This window comes from Pogona vitticeps, chromosome 2, assembly GCF_051106095.1.
Source record: "Pogona vitticeps strain Pit_001003342236 chromosome 2, PviZW2.1, whole genome shotgun sequence".
Lineage (NCBI taxonomy): Eukaryota > Metazoa > Chordata > Lepidosauria > Squamata > Agamidae > Pogona > Pogona vitticeps.
The window spans coordinates 82,168,098-82,189,133 of NC_135784.1; the positions used below are offsets into that span (position 1 = coordinate 82,168,098).

Sequence of the window (21,036 nt, forward strand, 5' to 3'; positions counted from 1 at the left end):
AAGCCTCATGGTGCAGTGGTTAAACTGCTGTACTGCAGCCAAAACTGTGCTCACAACCTGGGGTTCGATCGCAGGTAGCCGGCTCAAGGCTGACTCAACCTTCTATCCTTCCAAGGTCGGTAAGATGAGTACCCAGCTCTCTGGGGGGGGGGCAATGTGTAGCTTGCATAATTAACTTGTAAACTGCCCACAATGCTTTGCTTTGCAGAATCAAAGAACATGAGAGACACTGCAGACTAAAACAACCGGGAAAATCAGCAGCAGCTGAACATGCCCTAAAACAAGCGGGACATGAAATTCTATTTCAAAATACTGAAGTATTGGACAATACCAGCAATCATTATGTTATGTCTGCACAGGGAAGCCATTGAAATCCACAAACACCAGCAGAGCTTCAACAAAAAAGAAAAAAGTTTAAAACTCAACAAAGCCTGGCTCCTAGCACTGAAAAATGCAGCCTGAAAAAGGTCAACCATCTCTACCCAGACACAAGGACCGGTGATCACTGCACACAAAAGACAAGCTAACGACACCCATCAATCACAGTGACATATCATTTCTCCCCCTTATCACAACAATGCACCCACAACAAAAAACCCTGATCACCATAACCCCCCAATTTCCTGAAAAGGACAAAAGCTGATCCCACAGCTATGTACTCAACTATCCAACAAACTGCACCAGAGCACAGAGAGAGTTCTGACTCCTGTCCTCTGAAGATGCCAGCCACAGAGACTGGCGAAACGTTAGGAAGAAAAACCTTAAGAACATAGCCAAACAGCCCGGAAAACCCACAACAACCAAAAAAGGAATTGCTTGCTTAAGAGTTTTCCACCTTAGTAAAAGCAATAGGGATTCCCACTGAAAATTTTCTGACTGTTTACAGAGAACTGTAATTTACTACGCCAGCAAAATTCAGTTGCTTACAGTGGAAGGCAAATGCAAAAAATTGAGAGAAATATATACACCACACACCATACATATTAGATACTAACTGCTGGATAGTTCAGTTGTTTGAGCATCTGGCTGCGAAGCCAGATGTTGGGAGTTTGATTCCCGACTATGCCCCCTTGACAGGGTCTAGACTCAATGATCCATAGGTCCCTTCCATCTCTGCATTCTAAGATTATTACTGTTATTATAACATAGATATCAGGCACATACAGATACCATCATGGACACACATATAAACGAATTTAATATAAGCTTAGGTTTCTTAAGTCAGAGGTCCCCGACTCCCAGCCGGTCTGTGGCTGAGCCAGACTGGTGTGCAGAGACAGACCTCCCCCCACCCACACTCTCTCCCCTTTGTGCATGTACACATGTGCCTGTGCCCATGTGTCCACTCTCCCACCCCTTTGAGTATGTGCACAAGTGCCCGCAAGCACCACAACACCCTTTGCACATGTGCACGAGTGGACATGCCTGCACGAGCACCCTCCCACTCCTTCACTCATGCACAAGAACGAGAGAGACAGAGAGAGCGCCTGCTCCTTCGCGCATGTGTATGGGTGCGGGAGTGCCCCGCCTTCCCCAACCAGTCTGCAGGGTTAAAAAGGTTGGGGACCACTATTTTAAGTCATTACCAAATGTAATACTTCTGGTGTTATTCACTGCCACTGTTATTTTCTTTACAACTACCAAGCCCATCTCTCATCACAAGGCTCAAAGGTAAAAACTGTCAATATTCTCAAAATTAACAGATGTGATTCCTCTGTTATCTCCTTTCACTCTTATATTTACTTTTATATATTATTTTCCTCCCCTTCTAACTGAATCCCAAGTTTTCAAACCTCACCCCCACCCCTTCTCTCTCTTCTTCCCTCCTCCCCCCATCTTTGCTCAGACCTGGTGTCTGTTTTCTGTTTCCTGGAGGTATTTTTTCAGCTGAACCCTAAAACATAGATCTAATCACTGTATTTAGCCAATAAATATTTAGAATATTCTACTTGTGAAACTGATATTTCATCCAAAATTTCATTCTGTTTCCATATGTCTGATGAAATGTACATGACAATAAAAGCTTACATTAAAATTAAAAGGGTTTTTAAAATTTAAATTCTGACTACAACTTCTAATTCTACAACTTAGGTTTTGCTTTTGGATAGACTTCTGTTCGCAATTTTTCATAGTTGTAAGAATTTTTGAGGACAGTCATACCTGCATCCTTTCATACACCGCAAAAATGGGTTTCTATAGTTTATCCCTATAGTGTGTTATAGTTGTAAGACTGATCTCTGTATAATTAAGATAATGTGCCTATAACAGAAGTTACATGTTTTCAACAACTCGGAAGTATTTTTGTGTATATGGAGCATGGAAGCTATGCAGATGAATAAAGCTTGTAAACAAAGCAACTCCTAGAGATCTATAAATGACTATAGGGCTTGTAGGAAGCTGTTCATGCATCAGATATTTTGACCTGACAACTCATATAATTCCTGACCACTGATCATGATGGTTGAAGCTTCCAGGACTTGCAGTTGAAAATACCTTGAGAGCATCAGACTGCTTGCCCTATTCTAGGGCAGTCAGATATGCCATGGCTTTAGTAAAAGGTGGGAAGACCAAGTTATCCTGGATGATAATATCAACCAAAGACTTACTGATAGACAAGAGAGACTCTGGGATTATTTCAAGTTATCAGTTAACCCATGGAACTGCTCTTCTTGCCAACACAATCATAATTTTGTTTTTCCGGAAGAACAGTAGCAGGTATATTGCACACAGTTCATCACTCCTGTGAAATAAGCTCAGGCAATGCTCTTGGCTAAAATCCTGTATGTCACATCTACTTTCAATCCTGCTCTACCTTCCAGGCTAAGGCTCTTTCATTTCACTTTCATTTCACTTGGCATTTCTTTTGCTGCTTCCAAATGTGATTGTTGCATGACAGTGTCTCCCAGAAATCTTCTGCTTCACAGAGTAGAATGTCATTCTCACGAGTCAGGTCTTACAATTTTGATCATGTACAGAGCCTGCTGAAAATATATACTTTTTATTCAACCCATCAGAGCACAACACTACTTAGAAGAGAAACCTCCCCCCACCTTACATTGGGAGAACTGTTTGCATTGACTGTCAACAATTCCAGCTGGGTTCTTCTTCATCAATAGTTCAGACCTCTGGAAATATATTTACTGACCTCCATGACTGCAGAGCTAGAACAACTTAGGAAGAAATGAGCTGAAGTAGAACACTCTTGCAGAAACAGAGACCTGTGATCTGTGTCTCTGCTTCTTCCAACACAACCTCAGGTTTTAAAAACCTCCTACAGACCCTTCTCTCTTTCTTGATCATTTATCTATATAAAATGTTATTTGTTTTACAGGGATGTGCTAAAATAGTGCTGAGGAACAATTTACTTACTAGATTCAAAATAAGTGGGCAATACAAGTCCTTTCGTCTCCAGCGAAATAAAATGATCAAGATTTGAACAAATACTGCAAAAACTGATTTGGAAGAGATCAAACATATCATTCAGTTTAATATTTCAGGTAAGGCAGGATTCCTTATGTCCAGCATATTATCTCTGGTTAATCCACAATCCACTATATCATAAACATCTGATGTGTGAAGTGCATTAGTTTCTTGTGACTTATGCTGGAGACATGCATTATTCTTACCTGGCAGAAAGTCTTAGATTCTTGTGGAGAGTGGAGCAGACAGCTCCTAAGCAGTTCCTGGCAAAAGACTTCAGCAATTCCTTCAGCTAGTAGTGATGTTGTACTTTAAATTGTTTATAGGAAGTCAAGAGCTACTGAATTCTTATAGACAGGTTTCATTGCTTTCTGAAAATTTCCATTGATGCACTTGAACAACATTTACAAGAGAATTGTTGTGCTGCTTGATGGTTGTTATACGTAATATTTTACTATCCCCTGTGCTCATTTCGTTGCTGAAATGTACTTTAAAAATTGAAATGTACTAAGTATTACACATTCTGGAAAGTAGACAGAGATACGTTTTTCTCACAAAATTTGCATACAGGATTACCAATGAAGCCAAATGGTATAGGATCCAGGACACAAAAAAGAAAGCAATTCTTCACACTGTGTATGTGGCCTGCATTTTAAAGCAGACTGATCTCACTCACATTTTTTGAACTAACATGTAAACCAGACACAACTATCCTAGAGTATTTATAATCTGCAACTTTTGTGGAAGAAATGCATATTTTAGGAGAAAGTTTACCTAAAATATAAGTGGGGAAAGTGGCTGCAAAAAGTGTATATTGGGGAAATAACAAACAAAACAAGGAGGCTTGTGTGGTTTTAGTTCCTAAGTCTGTAAATTGCCCAGAATAGTGCTTGCATTAAAGGAGTGGTATATAAATTAAACAAACGAACAAACAAACAAGCAAATATAATATGAACTTTCACATGGACTATTAAACTAGTAACTAATGCAACAGGACAGAATAAATCAGTACAGTACTTGATAAAATGTGAAAGTTATAGAAAGTGAAATGGATCGTCATTGCCACACCCCAGCCAAAATTAAAGGCAGTATGCCTTAGAATATTAATTGCTGGAGAACATGAATGGGTGTATGCTTGCATTCTGCCTCTAGACTCCCCACAGGCATCTGTTTGGTCACAGTGGGAACAAAATGGCAGACTAGGCAGGCCTTTGGTCTGATTCAACACAGTTCTTAGATACCATTTCAGTGCAATAAGAATTAAATGCAACTTATGCAAGATTAATGTACATCAATCAATATATTTAAAACTTTTCAGCTATGGATTTAAGTCTAAATTTCAAACAGCACAAAAAGAAATTTCCAGGGGGATATACTCTACTACAGAAAAAGATAACAGAGACCTTTGACACTATAGAACTAATGATTTTATTTGACACACGTGTTCATGGACTGCAGCCCACTTCATCAGATGCATCCAATGAAGTGGGCTGCAGTTGTTGAAAGCTTATGACTGGAGATAGGTGAAACCATCTCTAGTTAGCTGTTCGGCGTGGTTTGTTTCCTGGTCAAACAACTGATCCAAGATTCAGCGCTCTGCCCCTCCAGTGGGTACCCATTCCACAGTAGTGCACCACCTTGTTTTTTTAAAAAGTATCTATCTATCTATCTATCTATCTATCTATCTATCTATCTATCTATCTATCTATCTATCTATCTATCTATCTATCTATCTATCTATCTATCTATCTATCTATCTATCTATCTATCTATCTATCTATCTATCTATCTATCTATCTCAATACCTCTCCATCTAGTGGCCCTGCCATTACTCTGGGTAGTTTCCAACAGTGAAATAAACATCAAGACGATAACCACACTCCAGTTTTGAATAGCTAGAGTTTTAAAAGGGTGTGGAGATTTTCAGGAAACCACCCAACAAGGTTCAACAGTTTCTGTACAGTATTAGAACATGATACAATAGCAGACTCAAAGGATTGTGTCCGTGACTACATATTTTGAAAGGTGTCATAATTTTGAGGAAATTGACTTGGCCAGAGCCTATCTCATCATGCATCACATTCACATGATAATCTTCCTTCAGTTTAGAAGAAAAGAAGGATCGATCTGCTTCCCAAGAACACTTATTTTTCATCCTGCCCACAGTGAGCCAGTAGGGCTTTTGAACTCTGAATTCAACATCCACATACTCAAACCTGACCATTGTTCTTTTAGCATTTAAGGTGCTGCAAGGCTCCTCCTTGTCCTTGTTTCAATAGGCAAACATGGTTACCTTCCTAAAACAATTAAAATCAAATTTGATTGCTTGTTAAAAATATTGACATCAGTAGCCAAACCAAATAGAAAACTATTGCTTCTGCACCCCTCAAGAGGTTTGTTTTAACAGCAAATATTTATTTATTTAGTCTGTTTAGCGTGATGTGAAAAAAAATAATTTTTAAAAAAATCACAACAATAGAATATTCCTTTCCTTTCTTTTGGATCAGAAAATGTACACTGTAGTCTGTAGTTTATTATTTATCAGTTTATAATTAACCTTAGCTTGTAGATAGGCACTACTTATAAATAAAAGAAAAATGCACACAACTGTAGCTACATTGTTTGTATTAGCATGAAAGGCAGCTACATACGTAGATAGAGCTGTTTGTTGAACATTAATTTTTTATTTTAGCAAGGGGCCATATGGCTCTAACTGGCATAAATAAAACAGGATCCTATGTTCTACAGAAAGAGTACTCCAGAGATGCGGTGGCATCATATAGCACAACTGAGACTGTTGGATTTAGACCAAAGAAGCCTATGGCTAAATCTCTCCTTACCTAAGAAAAACACTGCACAACCCTCGGCCAATAATAATCTTCCAGCCTGAATAGCCCTATGGGGTTGTAACTAAGACATATAGCCTGGAATCCTCTTGGCATAATTTATGCCACATATTGAGATATTTAATTTAAGGTAATTGAAAGCTTCCTTTCTCCACTCAAGTTCCGAGGCTCCCTAAGGGCTCCCTTTTGCCTTGGGGAAGCCTTTGGAAGTCGTGGGATGTGGGGGGGGGGGGGGAAAGCCCGATCCCAGTGGCAGCAATCTGATGGTGATTTTTGGCTCCTCCTCCCCTTCCCAGGGCTCCCAAAGGCTTCCCCGGGGTAAAAGGGAGCCTCAGAATCTGAAAAGGGGGACGGAGATATAAAGTTGTCAATTAATTTAAATTAAACATTCTGGTCTTCATATGATGATATCATCCTGTTTGTACAATGTAAAGTTGCACAAGAGGATTTCAGCCACTGAGATGACACAATTGGTGCTGAATTCCTTGGGGAAAGTGTGGGATATAAACATACGAAACAAGATAAGTAAGAGGCAAACTCCTACACAAATACGGTGACTGTGCTCTAAATCTTATCAGATACATTTTACAATGCTGTGTAAGAGCGCTGAATTCATCACTGTTCTTGCCAATTTGAGATTTTGGCAGCAGAAGAAATACTGGTTCTCCAGTCTAGGTCAGATATACTACACCTCTGAGCTCTTACCTTTCAAAATACGTAAAATGATACATCAGAGTCGATCCCTTCTGGCTGTGCAACACCAGTGCTTGCTTGCCTATTTAGTTATTTGTTTATATCCCGTCTTCCCCTGAATGAGCTCAAGGTGTGGCACATGGCTCTCCTTACCCCCTCTGCTGTGAGGCAGATCAGGATATGACTGCGTCACAAGCACCGAGGGAATTTCATGGTGGAACAAATGTCTGAACCTGGCCCTCCTGTGACCTAGTCTAACATTCTAACCAGTGCACCACACCGTTTCTCTTCCACCACAGGCCAAAAGGAAAACACACATATGTAAAACAAAATATTCTAAGCAATTATTATCCTGCTAGATGGTTAATTTGAACCTGCTAGAGAACTGCTGATGAAATTATATATATAAAAAATCTGACTAGCAAACAGTCTAAGTTTTTATTCTTTTCTTTCTCAGTTTCTTCAGTAGACTTGTCAGATTAGTAAACTTGACAGTTTAATTCTACTTTCACTTTTATTGCTAAAGCTCTTGTCTACAATGAACCATGCTTAAACACAATCACACATGTAAGTATCTTCATATAATGCCTTATCTATGCCTTCACTCTCCTGGGACAAATGGAAGATTCTTCATTACTACCACCAAATCTTATAGTATGTAGTTTAAAAGGACGTTTCCTCCAGACTGCTGAAAGTTATGTTCCTACTCCATGCCTACATTGGTCTTATTAATTATCACAGTCTCAAACTGCTGCTGATAATATTTGTATTAAAACAGAACACTGAATATTAGAGGCAAACATGTATTTATTCCACCTATAGTTTGGCTTTCAGAAACAACCTAAATTGTGGCATAGCACTCTATTTCAAATATTTGGGCAGTAATTTCAAAGCCCCATGGTACTCAGCAACATATACACGTATCTAGTTTGTTTTCTGCTAGGGACCATTGTAGTTCTGGATTTCAATCTCGGGAAATGGTTAGTATAGCTGCTTCCACTCTGCATGCTATGCTTTCTTGTTTGATTGATTGTGGCTTTTAATGTATGCCATGTGTTTCCCAGTCATGGAAATTCTTATAGGATATAAGTCTGTCCATTTAATTTGGGGAGGTGGAAAACCTGTCTTCTATTGTAATGTGTTCCCCATAACATTACTCTCCATTTTTGGCTGGAGGTGACTGAATGCAATGCAGATTACAATGAAGAAGATACCTGTTTTTGCCTGGGAAGGAGTTGATAGCAAGAGAAGAACCTTCTGATGTTTCCAGGAATATTCTTTACCTGTTCTGATTTAGTCTGACCTTCCTTCAACCTCAATTGATATTCATAAGGTTGCTGATGACACTTTATTTTCCTCTCGTATTTCTCTCTTGGCTCTCATCTTGCTTTTGTTATCAAGAGGTAAGGGGGAAGCCTTGTTTCCCTTGTTTCCCTAACCTTAGTTAGCTTGAATTAGGATGTCCTTCCAAAAAAGGGAAGTGCACCATTTCCTCTCCTTTTTTCTCTGGCACTCTCGCCCCCATTTAAACCAAAAGCTAATCCTTCATAGATCACCACTTTACTATTCCAATTCCTCTCTTGAACTATGGAGCTTGTGGATTGTTCCAATTTATGCTGCAGCTCTGGATTTGATTCAAGGGTTCAGCCATAAGCAATTGATGTGGACCTTGTTCTAAAATATTTCATATGTTATTCTCTCTTGCTCCACTAATGTATCTTATACACCAGCTATCGCTAACATCTTTATGCAAACACATGAAAATGATTTTTAAATGCAGAGAACACTTCTGATCTAATTCACAAAATTATACCATTTGGCCCTTTTTGCTAGAACAAACACAAGGATGAATGTACCCATTAAAAGAGTCCAGGATACTTAAAAATAAATGTTTGCAATTTCCTTTGGGTACACAGAGTGTCTCAACATGGTACCTGTGTTTAATTTAGCATTCTGAAATAGGGTTTGACTTGTGGAAATAAGTAGATTCTTGGATTTCCACAAGCACAAGTATATAAAGAGTACATATATATATATCCCTCCATTGGTCTTCCCACTTTGATGGCAAAATGACATATACACAGCCATTTCAGTTTCACAAGAGAAAAGCAGAACTGTTATGCTATGTAGGATGTAACAGCTGTTCAATAGCATCAATTAGAGTTAAATAAAGTTTAAACTTATGTGAGAGAAACATCTATATAAACTTGAATTCAAGATAGCTTTCTATCATTCTTTTGGAAAATGTAGGGTATAATGGGCAAAAGAGAGATTTATGCAACTTGGAATTACAGTAGTGCAAGTAACCAGTGACTAGATTTTATGTTCTGTCTAAGTAACAGACATGTTAGCCACAGTGCTTCATCTTACCTCACAACACTATCTTTTTATGCTGGTTCAGTGCTATCTCATCATCATCAATATCACTCCCTAGAGCAGCAAGAACTAGGATTGATCCCTAGTGTTATTCTGCACTGCTGAAATCAGACCGAATAATAGCTCTGTGAAATAAACTCAACTACCACCATATCAGAAAATGTATCAATATGTTCAAATTACGCACAGAAGAGTCTATATTATAAAAGCACTTATCCTACTTTCCTTAAAATCTACTGTTTCTTTCCAACTTAAAAGCAGTCTAATTGTACACTTTAGCGTAAATCCAAATTTCCAGTAATACAAATATTTCTTTCCTCCAAGACACATTGAAGAAAGAGGTTTCACTGCAGTTCGGATAAACAGTAAGTGAGGCTTTCCATAGTTTGTCTTCACAATCCTCCATATTAACCCTTTTAGTACAAGCATTAAACTAGGTGGAATAGGCAGTTCATGAGTTCCTTAAACTGTCAGAGACCTAGCACTAGCTTTTATCATCTGCATACTCGGGAAATTAACATGCTTTGTTTTATGGTTGGCAATTGGGAGGTAAACATGGTCTTAATTTGCAACACTACCCAGATATGGGACTCTGTGGAAACTGAGCTGCCGGAGGACAAACATGGAATCATCTTCAAATTGCAAACTCAGTGTCTCATCCAGTTTGAACTTAAGGTGCAGTTCTATATTTATTGACCATGCCTCAATTTTCACACATCCTATTTCACCAGTTAAAATATATGAAAGGGAGAAGGCAATGTGTTGCCTTCCATATATCACTGAACTGAAACTTCGGTCAACCTTAGCCAACCACAGGCAATGGTGAGGGACACTGAAGGGCAACCACAACTGTAGGGTATTGCTACTTTATTGGCAAGATGACATCTACACAGCCATTTCAATTTCACCAGAGAAATCCAGAACTATTATGCTATGTAGAATGTGACAGCTGTTCAGCAGCATCAATTAGAGTTAAATCAGAGAAGTTTAAACTAATGTGAGAGAGAACATCTATATAAACTTGAAAAAGTCCCAAGTTTCTCAACCTGATCTATAGACTGTGCCAGTGACCCAAGCCACATGCTCAGTTCCTGATAATCCATCGCCTCAAGCATCAAGATTCCATTAATGCTCTGGTGATCTGACATTCACCTAGGAGATGACATTATTCATACCTCTTGATGATATTCACAGTACTGGAGCTTGTAGTGCACCATGGCCCTCATCAACTCCATTCCATTCTATCAGTTGCTCTATCCAACTTTAAGAGACAACAAGGCATCACAATCTAGCAGAACTGGAAAAGCACTTGTACATTTTTCAGCTAAAGATTACAATTATGGTCCTCTCTTTTCCCCTCACAATTTGCATGTCATGGTGTACTGGAAGCATCAGTACATCATTCAAGCATATCCAGGTATTCTAAGTCATATTTGCATTTAAAGATGAAATACCTTATTCATTATCAAGTAATGGCTGACTTATTTACTACTATCTTTCTTTTAAACTATCTAAAATGAACACTCAGCACTCATTTCTTCCTGAAGATCATGTTGGCAGTGTGGCGGCACAAGCCTATGTACAACTTCAGACCTTTCCTACTTACTGCATTTCTTCCCCAACTGAGAAGAACAAAGGCTCACAAACCAAACAGCCTCCTTGTGTTTGACAGACATGCCACTATTCTCTTATCTCTGTAGCAGCCAGAGAATTATTGCCAGGATCTGTCCAAGAGAATAGTAAAACACTCTGCCATTTCATCTGGTTATCCAAACCAACTGGAGCCAAACTGCAACCAGAACCAAAACAATCATTTATTTCTAGCGATGTTACCTTCATGCTTTGGGGCTCAGAAGGCAGGGATATTACTTGCTCAATGTAGTTCTGCTGCTTCTCATAGGATCAACACCCTTTCACAGCATAAAACATAATCACATTGCTTTCAGCCACCTCTGCCCAACAAAACTGAGGGGAAAGTGATGGTAATAAGAAATCTTCTTTCTGAACAAGAATCTAGACAAAGCTAGGCTGTCTAACCTCAAAGCCTTCTGTTTGAGGACTTTCTCCAAGGTAAGTCACCCTTAGGTGTTTGTAATGTGCTTGTCTATCAAGGAGAATTCCCAGAATGGAGAATTTTGGGATTTGTATTCCAAAAAAATTAAAAAATTCCATCCTGCTCATCACAGGAAAAACACTCCTTTTCAACATAGGGCAAGTTGGAATAATTAGAAAGATGAGCTATGAGAAACCCCCTTACCTCCACTAGATGAGGTGTTGGATTGAATCCACACATGTTGCAGACCTGCTGCTTACAGGTTGTACAGGTATTATAATTGGAGGGTTCTCCAGAACCAACGTTGAGTTGCGCTTTGCAGAGGGGGCACAAGACCCTTTCTTTCGGCACTTCCTTTGGCTTGATTACTTGTTCCACTTTCACTTGCTTTGCAGCTGGGACAGTTCCAGCTTTACCCTGCATTCCAGGTACAGTGCCTGGGGCTTTAAGACCAGCATCTTTGCTGGCATCACTGAAGACAATTTTTGGAGGCACTTTGCCAGGGGACTGCTGACTCTGTGGGGTGGCCTCTGGTTGGACAGACATAAGTGTGCTTGCCTGGGTCAAGAGAGAAGCTCCAAAGCCAAAAAGCTTCCCAGTGAGGCCTTCTTGGGGTTGCTCCTGGACCCCAGTGCTGGGCGGAGGGGCTGCAGTCTTAGCTGGGGAGTCTCCCACAGTCTTTCTCTGATCAGTGGACGAAGGCTTTGCTTGTTGATGCTGAGGGGAAGACCTCACCCCTTCCTGAGGAGGAGCAGCAGGTTTTGGCTGGACTTGGCTGTGTTGTTCCCTCTGCGTTGAAACTGGGGGTGGTTTGGAGCTTTCTGGCTGCATGACACCAGCATGTGACCTGGGGCTTGGCTGCATAGTTCCTGGTTGTTTCTCTGATCCTTGGGGCTGTGGTTGTGGCTGTTTGGCTGGGGAATGAGAAGGGGAAAGTGAAGGGGAGTGTAGCTGCTGCTGGCTTTTGGAGCGGGGTGCTGTTGTCATGTCCATCCCCAATGCCCTCTGCATCTGACAATTTAGACATAACCATTCTTTCACCTAGAAGAAAAAGAGAAAAGAAAAAAAGTTAATCAAAGCAGATTGCATAGTTTCACCACAGCAGTTTCTACCTAGCAGTTAATTAACAATGCAAATACAACTGAATACTTTATATTACATTCTACCCAGTGAGCAAAACCATTTACAGAAACAGGATTACTACTCATCTATAGCCTCCTTCACCAGAGTGGTATTTTAATAAAATTACCGTATTTTTCGCTCCATAAGACGCACCTTTCCATAAGACGCACCAATTTTTTAGGAGAAGAAAACAGGAAAATATAATCTGTTTTCTTCGCTCCATAAGACGCACAGACTTTCCACCCCCCTGTTTTGTGGGAAAAAAGTGCGCCTTATGGTGCGAAAAATACGGTAAGTGACTCATTTATCAACTATTTCACATTCTCTGTGAAATATAGTACCTATTTCTGCAACTTATCCAGCACAAGTTTGTTTCCATGATCTGATTCATATTTGTCAGTGATCTCAGCCTGAGCATTTCAGGAGCTGCACTGTATGATTTATTTTCAATCTGCCACAACCATACAAAGCATAGCACCCTGGAGATGTAAATCTTGTTCATTTTGTTTTTGCTGATGAGAACCAAAAATGTCTTTTCTCCCTGCTTAACAATATTATAAGAGTCTGTCTTTCCCACCACTATTCTGTGACTTTTTTGCAAACAATTTTTCTTGGAGTTTTTTTTTTTTACAGAAAAACAACATGTATTCTGTACTAATAGTCTGGTACTTTGCATAAAAACATGAATTTGGTGCAAAGTAATCATCAATGCAAAATAAAAGTTTATGTGCAAAGGTTTTGTACTCATAATACATATTTTTAAATGAAAAAATATAAATTTTCTACTAAAGTTGCTGCTGACAAAAAAAGTCTGCTATTTCATTCTTGTGCCAGATAAAAATATCTCACAAAGACTGACAAATTTGAGATACCCCTTTCAACTGAGGACAAGATTATTTGTGAAAAATCATGTTATCCTTACAACAGCTATATCTATGGTTCCCCTATAAAGTCATCATTCCACATAGCGCTCTAATAATATGAGTACATCCCACATCCAAACTAGAGGTTCAAGAACAAAGGCAGTGGCGGCCCAATGTGTGCTCAAGGGGAGCACTTACAGCAGGAATGAGCAAACGGTGGCCCTTCAGATACCATTGGATTTCAGTTCCCATGATCCCTCACCAATGCCTATGCTGACAAGTACTGACAGGAACTGTAATCCAACAATATATCTAGAACAGTGTTTCCCAGCATGGGGGTTGCAACCCCCAAGGGGATTACAAAATATTTTTTGCTGGGGTCATGGGTTGCCTTATAAGCGTTATTGCCCGTGTTAAATAATTTCTTCCTTGACCTTTCAGAGTGGGAATATTAAAGTTAGTGTGTATGTATGAGAAACAGGCCCTTTGGGGGAGAAAGAAGCCTCTGCTTTCTCAGAATATATGACTTTACCCTATTAAAAATGCCTTTTTACGCCAATGTGGGGGGGAGGGTCACAGGTTACTTGGCTATTATAAAAGGGGGTCACAACTCAAAAAAGGTTGGGAACCACTGGTCTAGAGAGCCAGAAGCTAGCTACCTGGCTTATGAGTCATTTAGTGGAGTAATCTAGTTCAGTATTATCCAGTGTATTAGAGTGCCTGGGAAAACCTATTCAGTAAATGACCATGTCAATTGGAAACAGAACTACTATTAACATACTTTCCTTTCAAGGGCTTTGAAAGACTCTAAGCATTATAGTCTCACAAACCAAGGGGGCTAGGTGCTTCTTAGACACACAGTTCACTAAAGGCAAGAAATACATTCAAGAAATGTGTAAGTGACAGATAGAAAATGAAACGTGTGGCATGTCTTGGCTAAGCACTAACAAATGAAATACTTTTCCCATGAGAAATATATCCACTGTCAAATAATATCTGAATCAAGTTAATTAAAGAGGCTTTATAGCAGCTACAAGTCTTCTGATTCTTGGAATCCCCAGGATGCCATGTGACTGTACAAATATTAATACAAAACACCAATATACTGTATAACATGCTGCAGGATAATCACCATTCCACAAAAACGAGCTAGTTCTTTACTCTAGGGCTAAAAGGCCAAGAAATATCTGCAAAAGAGTACTATAACAGTAACTAAGAATTTCAGGCTTCCTTCTGAGAAAATTATCATGACAGCAAGACACCTAGATGCTTTTTAACCCCCCAAATACCAAGCACATCTCAAACTGTATTGTTTCAATCCTATGCTACCAATCTTCTTGGAACCCTCCCCAATTACTCACCTCAATGTGAAGTATCAATTCATTTTCAGAATGCTGAAAGAGTCATGCAACATGCTTCGGGCATGACAATTGTAGGCTCATGGAAATGTTATGGTTGGTAAAAAGTCTTAAGGTATGCAGGCAAGGCTATCTGTGCAGCTGTTTTTCTCAATAACAGTTCACCAATATGTGCCCACTCTATTCAGAAACTGCATTTCTGGTTCTTCAGCACACAGAACCAAGAATGTGTAATTCAGTGTTCACAAGCCTCTTAAGGCGAAGGGAAAGTTTCCTTATCATCACCACAACCAACAAAAATAAAAGTGTCCCACCCGAAGCGTGAGGTTTTCTTGTCCTCAATAAATGCAGAAGTACAGTCAATGAGCTAGAGAATGCTACTGCATATTGTCTTTCACACCAGTTTGCAAAATGTAGGCTATTTTGTATGTTATTTTTACTAGGCATAACACTCTGTTTTGTTTTGTACTGTTAAATTTGTTTGATGCTGGTCTTTGACCATAATAAATTCATTCATTCATTCATTCATTCATTCATATGTTATTTCAAGAACAGAAATCTTCCATCTCCAGTTCATTTGGCAAAATCAACAAACACAAATTTCAATATCTGGAAGTTGAGTCATGGCAACAAGGCTTCTTTCTTGAGTCAGCTTCCAGATAACCTCACCTGGATGACTGAAACTCTTCACAGACAAATTGCAATACTGCATTAGTAAAATAGTCCAGCAGTAATATGGAGGTGACAGTCCAGTGGCAAACTGTATGCTTTTTATACTTCTCGCCATCTGCCCTTTTCACAGTGTTACAAAATGCAAAACAAATACACTGCCTCTGAAATGGTGAGAGAAGAAAGAAAAGCCTGAGTGGATAAATGCTTCATTATTTCTCTCCTGTCAAGAAAACCTCACCTTTGATACTCGCAAAAGAAAAGAAATCCCTGTAATTTGTAATCACATGTGTGTGCCATGAGCATCTGCTATGCAACTGGTAGCCCAACAGTACCAATCTTTGAAATAGCACACTTATCAGCAATGCTTCCAACCACACTGACACAGCAGTTAGTAACTGCTTTACTTAACCTGTTTCCCAGAAAATAAGACCGAACCTGAGAATAAACCCTAGTATGATTTTTTCAAGATGGTCATAATATAAGCCCTACCACCAAAATAAGCCCCAGTTAAGTGAAACCCCACCCTCCACCATTGTGCAGCAACCAGAAGTTCACATGACTGTATTTGAATAAATGTAGATTGTTGTACATGAAAAAAATAAAACATCTCCTGAAAATAAGCCTTATCACATTTTTGGAGCAAAAATTAATATTAGTCCCAGTCTTATTTTCGTGGAAACACAGTAGTGAGAAAGCTGCAGACTATACTATGACAGCAACCCACCAGGGGAGATTGAACTAAATGTTCCCGCTAAAAGTGTTGTCAAGAATCTAGGTTCTCATGCATTTGGGGAAACAACACCCACATCATCATCAGATACCTGCTGGTATTTGGAACAATAGCTAGAAGGGGGAATTTGATGTAGATAAATTCCTGAGCAAAGGATAAGCACTTCTGTACCACTTGCTACTTCTCTGTTGAAAAGCAGATGTTTAAAAAGCTATTTTTCTTAAGAAAAGGGGGCAAAGGAGTTGCATTACTTACATTTGGGTGTGATGCACAGTTTACCCCTAGGGGCTCAAGAAATATTTTCAACGAAGGTATTGGTCATGTTCTACCCTATGCGATCAATCTCAGAAGAGTTTTATTGGCAGATTTGTTTGTTTCTTGCAGTGGCATAAACATGATTTTAATAATGCAGATCTTATTTCCATGATTCAAGGAAACATTTGAGCACATTTATACAGAAATAAGCATCATGGAGTTCATCAGTATTTACTTAGCACTATACTGATGACACCAAAACTAGCTTTTAAGTCAACAGTAAAGAAAATGTTGCAAATGTTTTGAACTATAACTTGTATAGTCTCTTAACATTGACCATGCTGAATGGAACTGATGGCTCAGCACAACTTCCCATCCGAGCTTTAAAACACAGTCAAGGCTAAGGACTTTAAAGCAATGCTCAAGTTCTTCTTTCTTTAGATGCAATAGCAGATGACTTCCAAAGATCCTGTGAAAACAAAATAGCTACATTTTGATTAAAGGCAGTGTTTATAAAGAATATAATTCCAGCTACCAATGTTAATTTATAGTTGACAGACAGACAAAATCCTTTATTGGCATACTGTACAAAATTAAAACACACTAAAATGCAGATAAAATTTATAGTTGTGTGTCTTTAATATAGGCGAGTAAATGCAGAATAAAGTAGACATATTCACTGTAGCTTCCTCATCTCACTAGTCAATAACAGATAGCAATACATGCTATTGATGTTAAAGAAAAAAATACTACCCCAGAAGCATATCTAATGAAGAGTGGGTTCCTTTCCTTTCATGGATATTACACCATCTTTCTTATTTGAAGGCAGGTACTGAGCTGTTGCCCCTTCATGGACTCCTACCTTGTTGTGGCGAAGGGGCTTGAGTAATTAGGAGAAGCTATGAGACATCCAAGATGGATGGGTCATAGTGGAGATTTCTGACTAAATACGATCTACCTGGAGCAAGCCACTCCAGTATCTTTGCCAAGAAAATTCCATGAACAGAAACAAAAGGCTAAAAAGATATGACAGTGGAAGATGAGCCCCTAAGGTCAGAAGGCATTCAACATGCTACTGAGGAAGAGCGGAGGACAAGTACAAGTAGCTCCAGAGCTAATGAAGTGGTTGGCCAAAGCCAAAAGGACACTCAGCTGTGGACATGCCTGGAAGTGAAAGGAAAGTCCAATGCTGCAAATAAAAATACTGCATAGGAACCTGGAATGTAAGAGCTATGAACCTTGGTAAGTTGGATTTCGTCAAACAGGAGATGGCAAAAATAAACATTGACATCCTGGGCATTGGTGAAATAAATTTTATTTATTTATTTATTTATTTATTTATTTATTTATTTATTTATTTATTTATTTATTTATTGCATTTATATGCCACCCATCTATATGCCGGCTCACAACATATACAATAAAAACAATTTAAAATATACACAGTTATTACATAGGTAGAAACAAAGCAATATAAAACATAAATCATAAGTTTACAATTTTAACTATTAATTTAAAGAAACGTGGAGCTTAGCAATGACCAGATAGGCAGGGTATTAAATAAATAAATAAATAAATAAATAAATAAATAAATAAATAAATAAATAAATAAATAAATAAATTAACATGTGAAATGAAAATAAGAAGAGGAATTATAAAGTCTAATGATTTCAAAGATATATGGAATTCATACTTGGAGCATGTCATTTTGAAGGGAAAAGGCTATTTCCCAGCAAAAGAATCAATGTATTTTTGGAGAGGTGTAGGGTGAAAGCTGTTGAAGCTACCAACATGAATTTGGCCAAACTCCGGGAGGCAGTGGAAGACAGGAGGACCTGGCGTGGTCTGGTCCATGGGGTGATGAAGAGTTGGACACGACTTAATGACTAAACAACAACAACATGGGGTGGAAAGGGACATAAATTGTTATCACTGATCACCTAGTCTTAAGGGTGAAGGTGGCATGGGTACGAAAAGTCCAATGTGCATTGTATGTCATTATTAATGAATTTGTATTTTAGTTTTAATATTAAATTAAAAATTAATAAAAAATAAAATAAAAAGGCTCATGATGGAAGGGAATGGGCAAATTCAATTCAGACAATTATCATATCTATCATTGTGGGCAAGAAACCCATAGAAGAAATCGAGTAGCCCTCATAGTCAACAAAAGAGTGGAAAAAGCTGTCCTGGGATACAATCTCAAAAATGATAGAATGATTAAAATACAACTCCAAGGCAGACCTTTCAATATCACAGTAATCCAGGTTTATGCACCAACCACTGATGCTGAAGAGGCTGAAATTCGCCAATTCTATGAAGACTTACAACATCTTCTAAAACTGACAGGAAAGAAAGATGTTCTTGTCATTATAGGGGAATGGAATGCTAAAGTAGGGAGTCAAGAGAAAAAAGAACAAAAGGTAAATTTGGCCTTGGAGTTCAAAATGAAGCAGGGCAAAGGTTAGTTTTGTCAAGAGAATAAGCTGGTTATCGCAAACACTCTTTTCCAACAACACAAGAGGCAACTCTACACATGGACATCACCAGATGGGCAATATCGAAATCAGATTGATTATATTCTCTGCAGTCAAAGATGGAGAAGCTCTATACAATCAGCAAAAACAAGACCTGGAGCTGATTGTGGCTCTGATCATCAGCTTCTTATAGCAAAACTCAAGCTTAAACTGAAGAGAGTAGGAAAAACCACTGGGATAGTCAGGTATAATGTAAACCAAATCCCTTATGAATACAGAGTGGAAGTGAAGAACAGATTTAAGGAACTCGATTTGGTGGACAGAGTGCCTGAAAAACTATGGATGGAGGCTCGTAACATTGTACAGGTGGCAGCAACAAAAGCCATCCCAAAGAAAAGGAAATGCAAGAAAGCAAAGTGGCTGTCCAACGAGGTCTTACAAATAGCAGAGAAGAGAAGGGAAACAAAATGCAAGGGAGACAGGGGAAGTCACAGAAAATTGAAGGCAAACTTCCAAAGAATAGCAAGGAGAGACAAGAGGGCCTTCTTAAATTAACAGTGCAAAGATATAGAGGAAAATAATAGAAAGGGAAAACCCAGAGATCTATTCAAGAAAATTGGAGATATTAAAATAATATTTTGTGCATAGATGGACATGATAAAGGACAAAAATAGTAGGGACCTCACAGACGCAGAAGACATCAAAAAGAGGTGGCAAGAATACAGAGGGGAATTATACCAGAAAGATCTGGATGTCCCAGACAACCCAGATATAGTAGTATGGTTGCTGACCTTGAGCCAGACATCCTGAAGAATGAAGTCAAGTGGGCCTTAGAAAGCATGGCTAACAACAAGGCCAGTGGAGGTGATGGCATTCCATTCGAACTATTTAAAATCTTAAAAGATGATACTGTTAAGGTGCTACACTTAATATGCCAGCAAGTTTGGAAAACTTGCAGCGGCAAAAGGATTGGAAAAGATCAGTCTACATCCCAATCCCAAAGAATGGCAGTGCCAAAGAATGCTCCAACTATCGTACAATTGCACTCATTTCACTCGCTAACATGCGCTGATTGTGGAGAAAGCCAGTGAGTTCCAGAAAAACATCTACTTCTGTGGGAGTCCTGGGAAGACTATAACATTCCTGCTATTTTTCATTGTTTGCTGTTCTCTTTGTTTCTGATATATCTGTAATACGCGTGCGCCAACCTGTTGCTAGACAGAATGAACTCATGGCTGATTCATTTGGCATGTAACACTTGCTGTAACCTTGTGTCTAATAAAAGAGTGTGCACAGAGACTTTGAGAGAGAGCAGAGTTCGCTGGGACATAGTGTGTGTATGCAAAATCTCATGACTGCAGTTTCTTTCTTCAGAGATTTCTCTCCCGTCCCAGCTGCATTGTTGCAGCCGGACTCCGACATGCTTCTGCTTCATTGACTACGCAAAAGCCTTTGACTGTGTGGACCACAGCAAACTATGGCAACTCCTTAAAGAAATGGGAGTGCCTGACCACCTTATCTGTCTCACGTGGGACAGGAAGCAACAGTTAGAACTGGATATGGAACAACTGACTGGTTCAAAATTGGGAAAGGAGTATGACAAAGCTGTATATTGTCCCCCTGCTTATTTAACTTATATGCAGAATACATCCTCTGTCGTCCCCTTCTTCTCCTGCCTTCACATTTTCTCAACATCAGGGTCTTTTTCAGAGAGTCTTCTCTTCTCATGAGATGGCCAAAGTATTGGAGCTTCTGCTTCAGGGTCTGTCCTTCCAGTGAGCACTCAGGGTTGATTTCCTTCAAAATGGATAAGTTTATTCTCTTTGCAGTCCAGGGGAGTCTCAAGAACCTCCTCCAGCACCACAATTCAAAAGCATCAATTCTTCAGTGGTCTGCTTTCTTTATGGTCCAGCTCTCACTTCCATACATCACTACAGGAAAAGCTATAGCTTTGACTATGGACTTTTGTTGGCAAGATGATGTCTCTGCTTTTTAAGATGCTGTCGAGATTTGTCATCACTTTCCTCCCAAGAAGCAGGCGTCTTCTAATTTCGTGGCTTCTGTCATAGAGACCCTCAGAGGGCTTTTAAGGTGAGATATTTAAGCAGCAGTTTTACCAGTTCCACACATCCCAGTGAGCTTCCATGCCCCCTGAGTCCTAATCCATCACT

At 39.2% G+C, this 21,036-nt stretch overlaps 1 protein-coding gene across 4 annotated transcripts in view; it reads right to left on the bottom strand.

Annotated features, from left to right (window-relative positions):
- The window catches only part of BSN (bassoon presynaptic cytomatrix protein), a 344,713-nt gene that overhangs the window by 232,894 nt on the left and 90,783 nt on the right, over positions 1–21,036 (bottom strand). For all 4 annotated transcript variants that reach the window (XR_013541776.1, XR_013541777.1, XM_078385504.1 and 1 more), the window contains exon 3: positions 11,593–12,429. Coding sequence is in view for 2 of the 4 variants with exons in the window: in XM_078385504.1 (XP_078241630.1) it covers positions 11,593–12,429 (837 nt within the window). In the remaining 2 variants the exon portion in view is untranslated. The remainder of the gene's footprint in view (positions 1–11,592; positions 12,430–21,036) is intronic.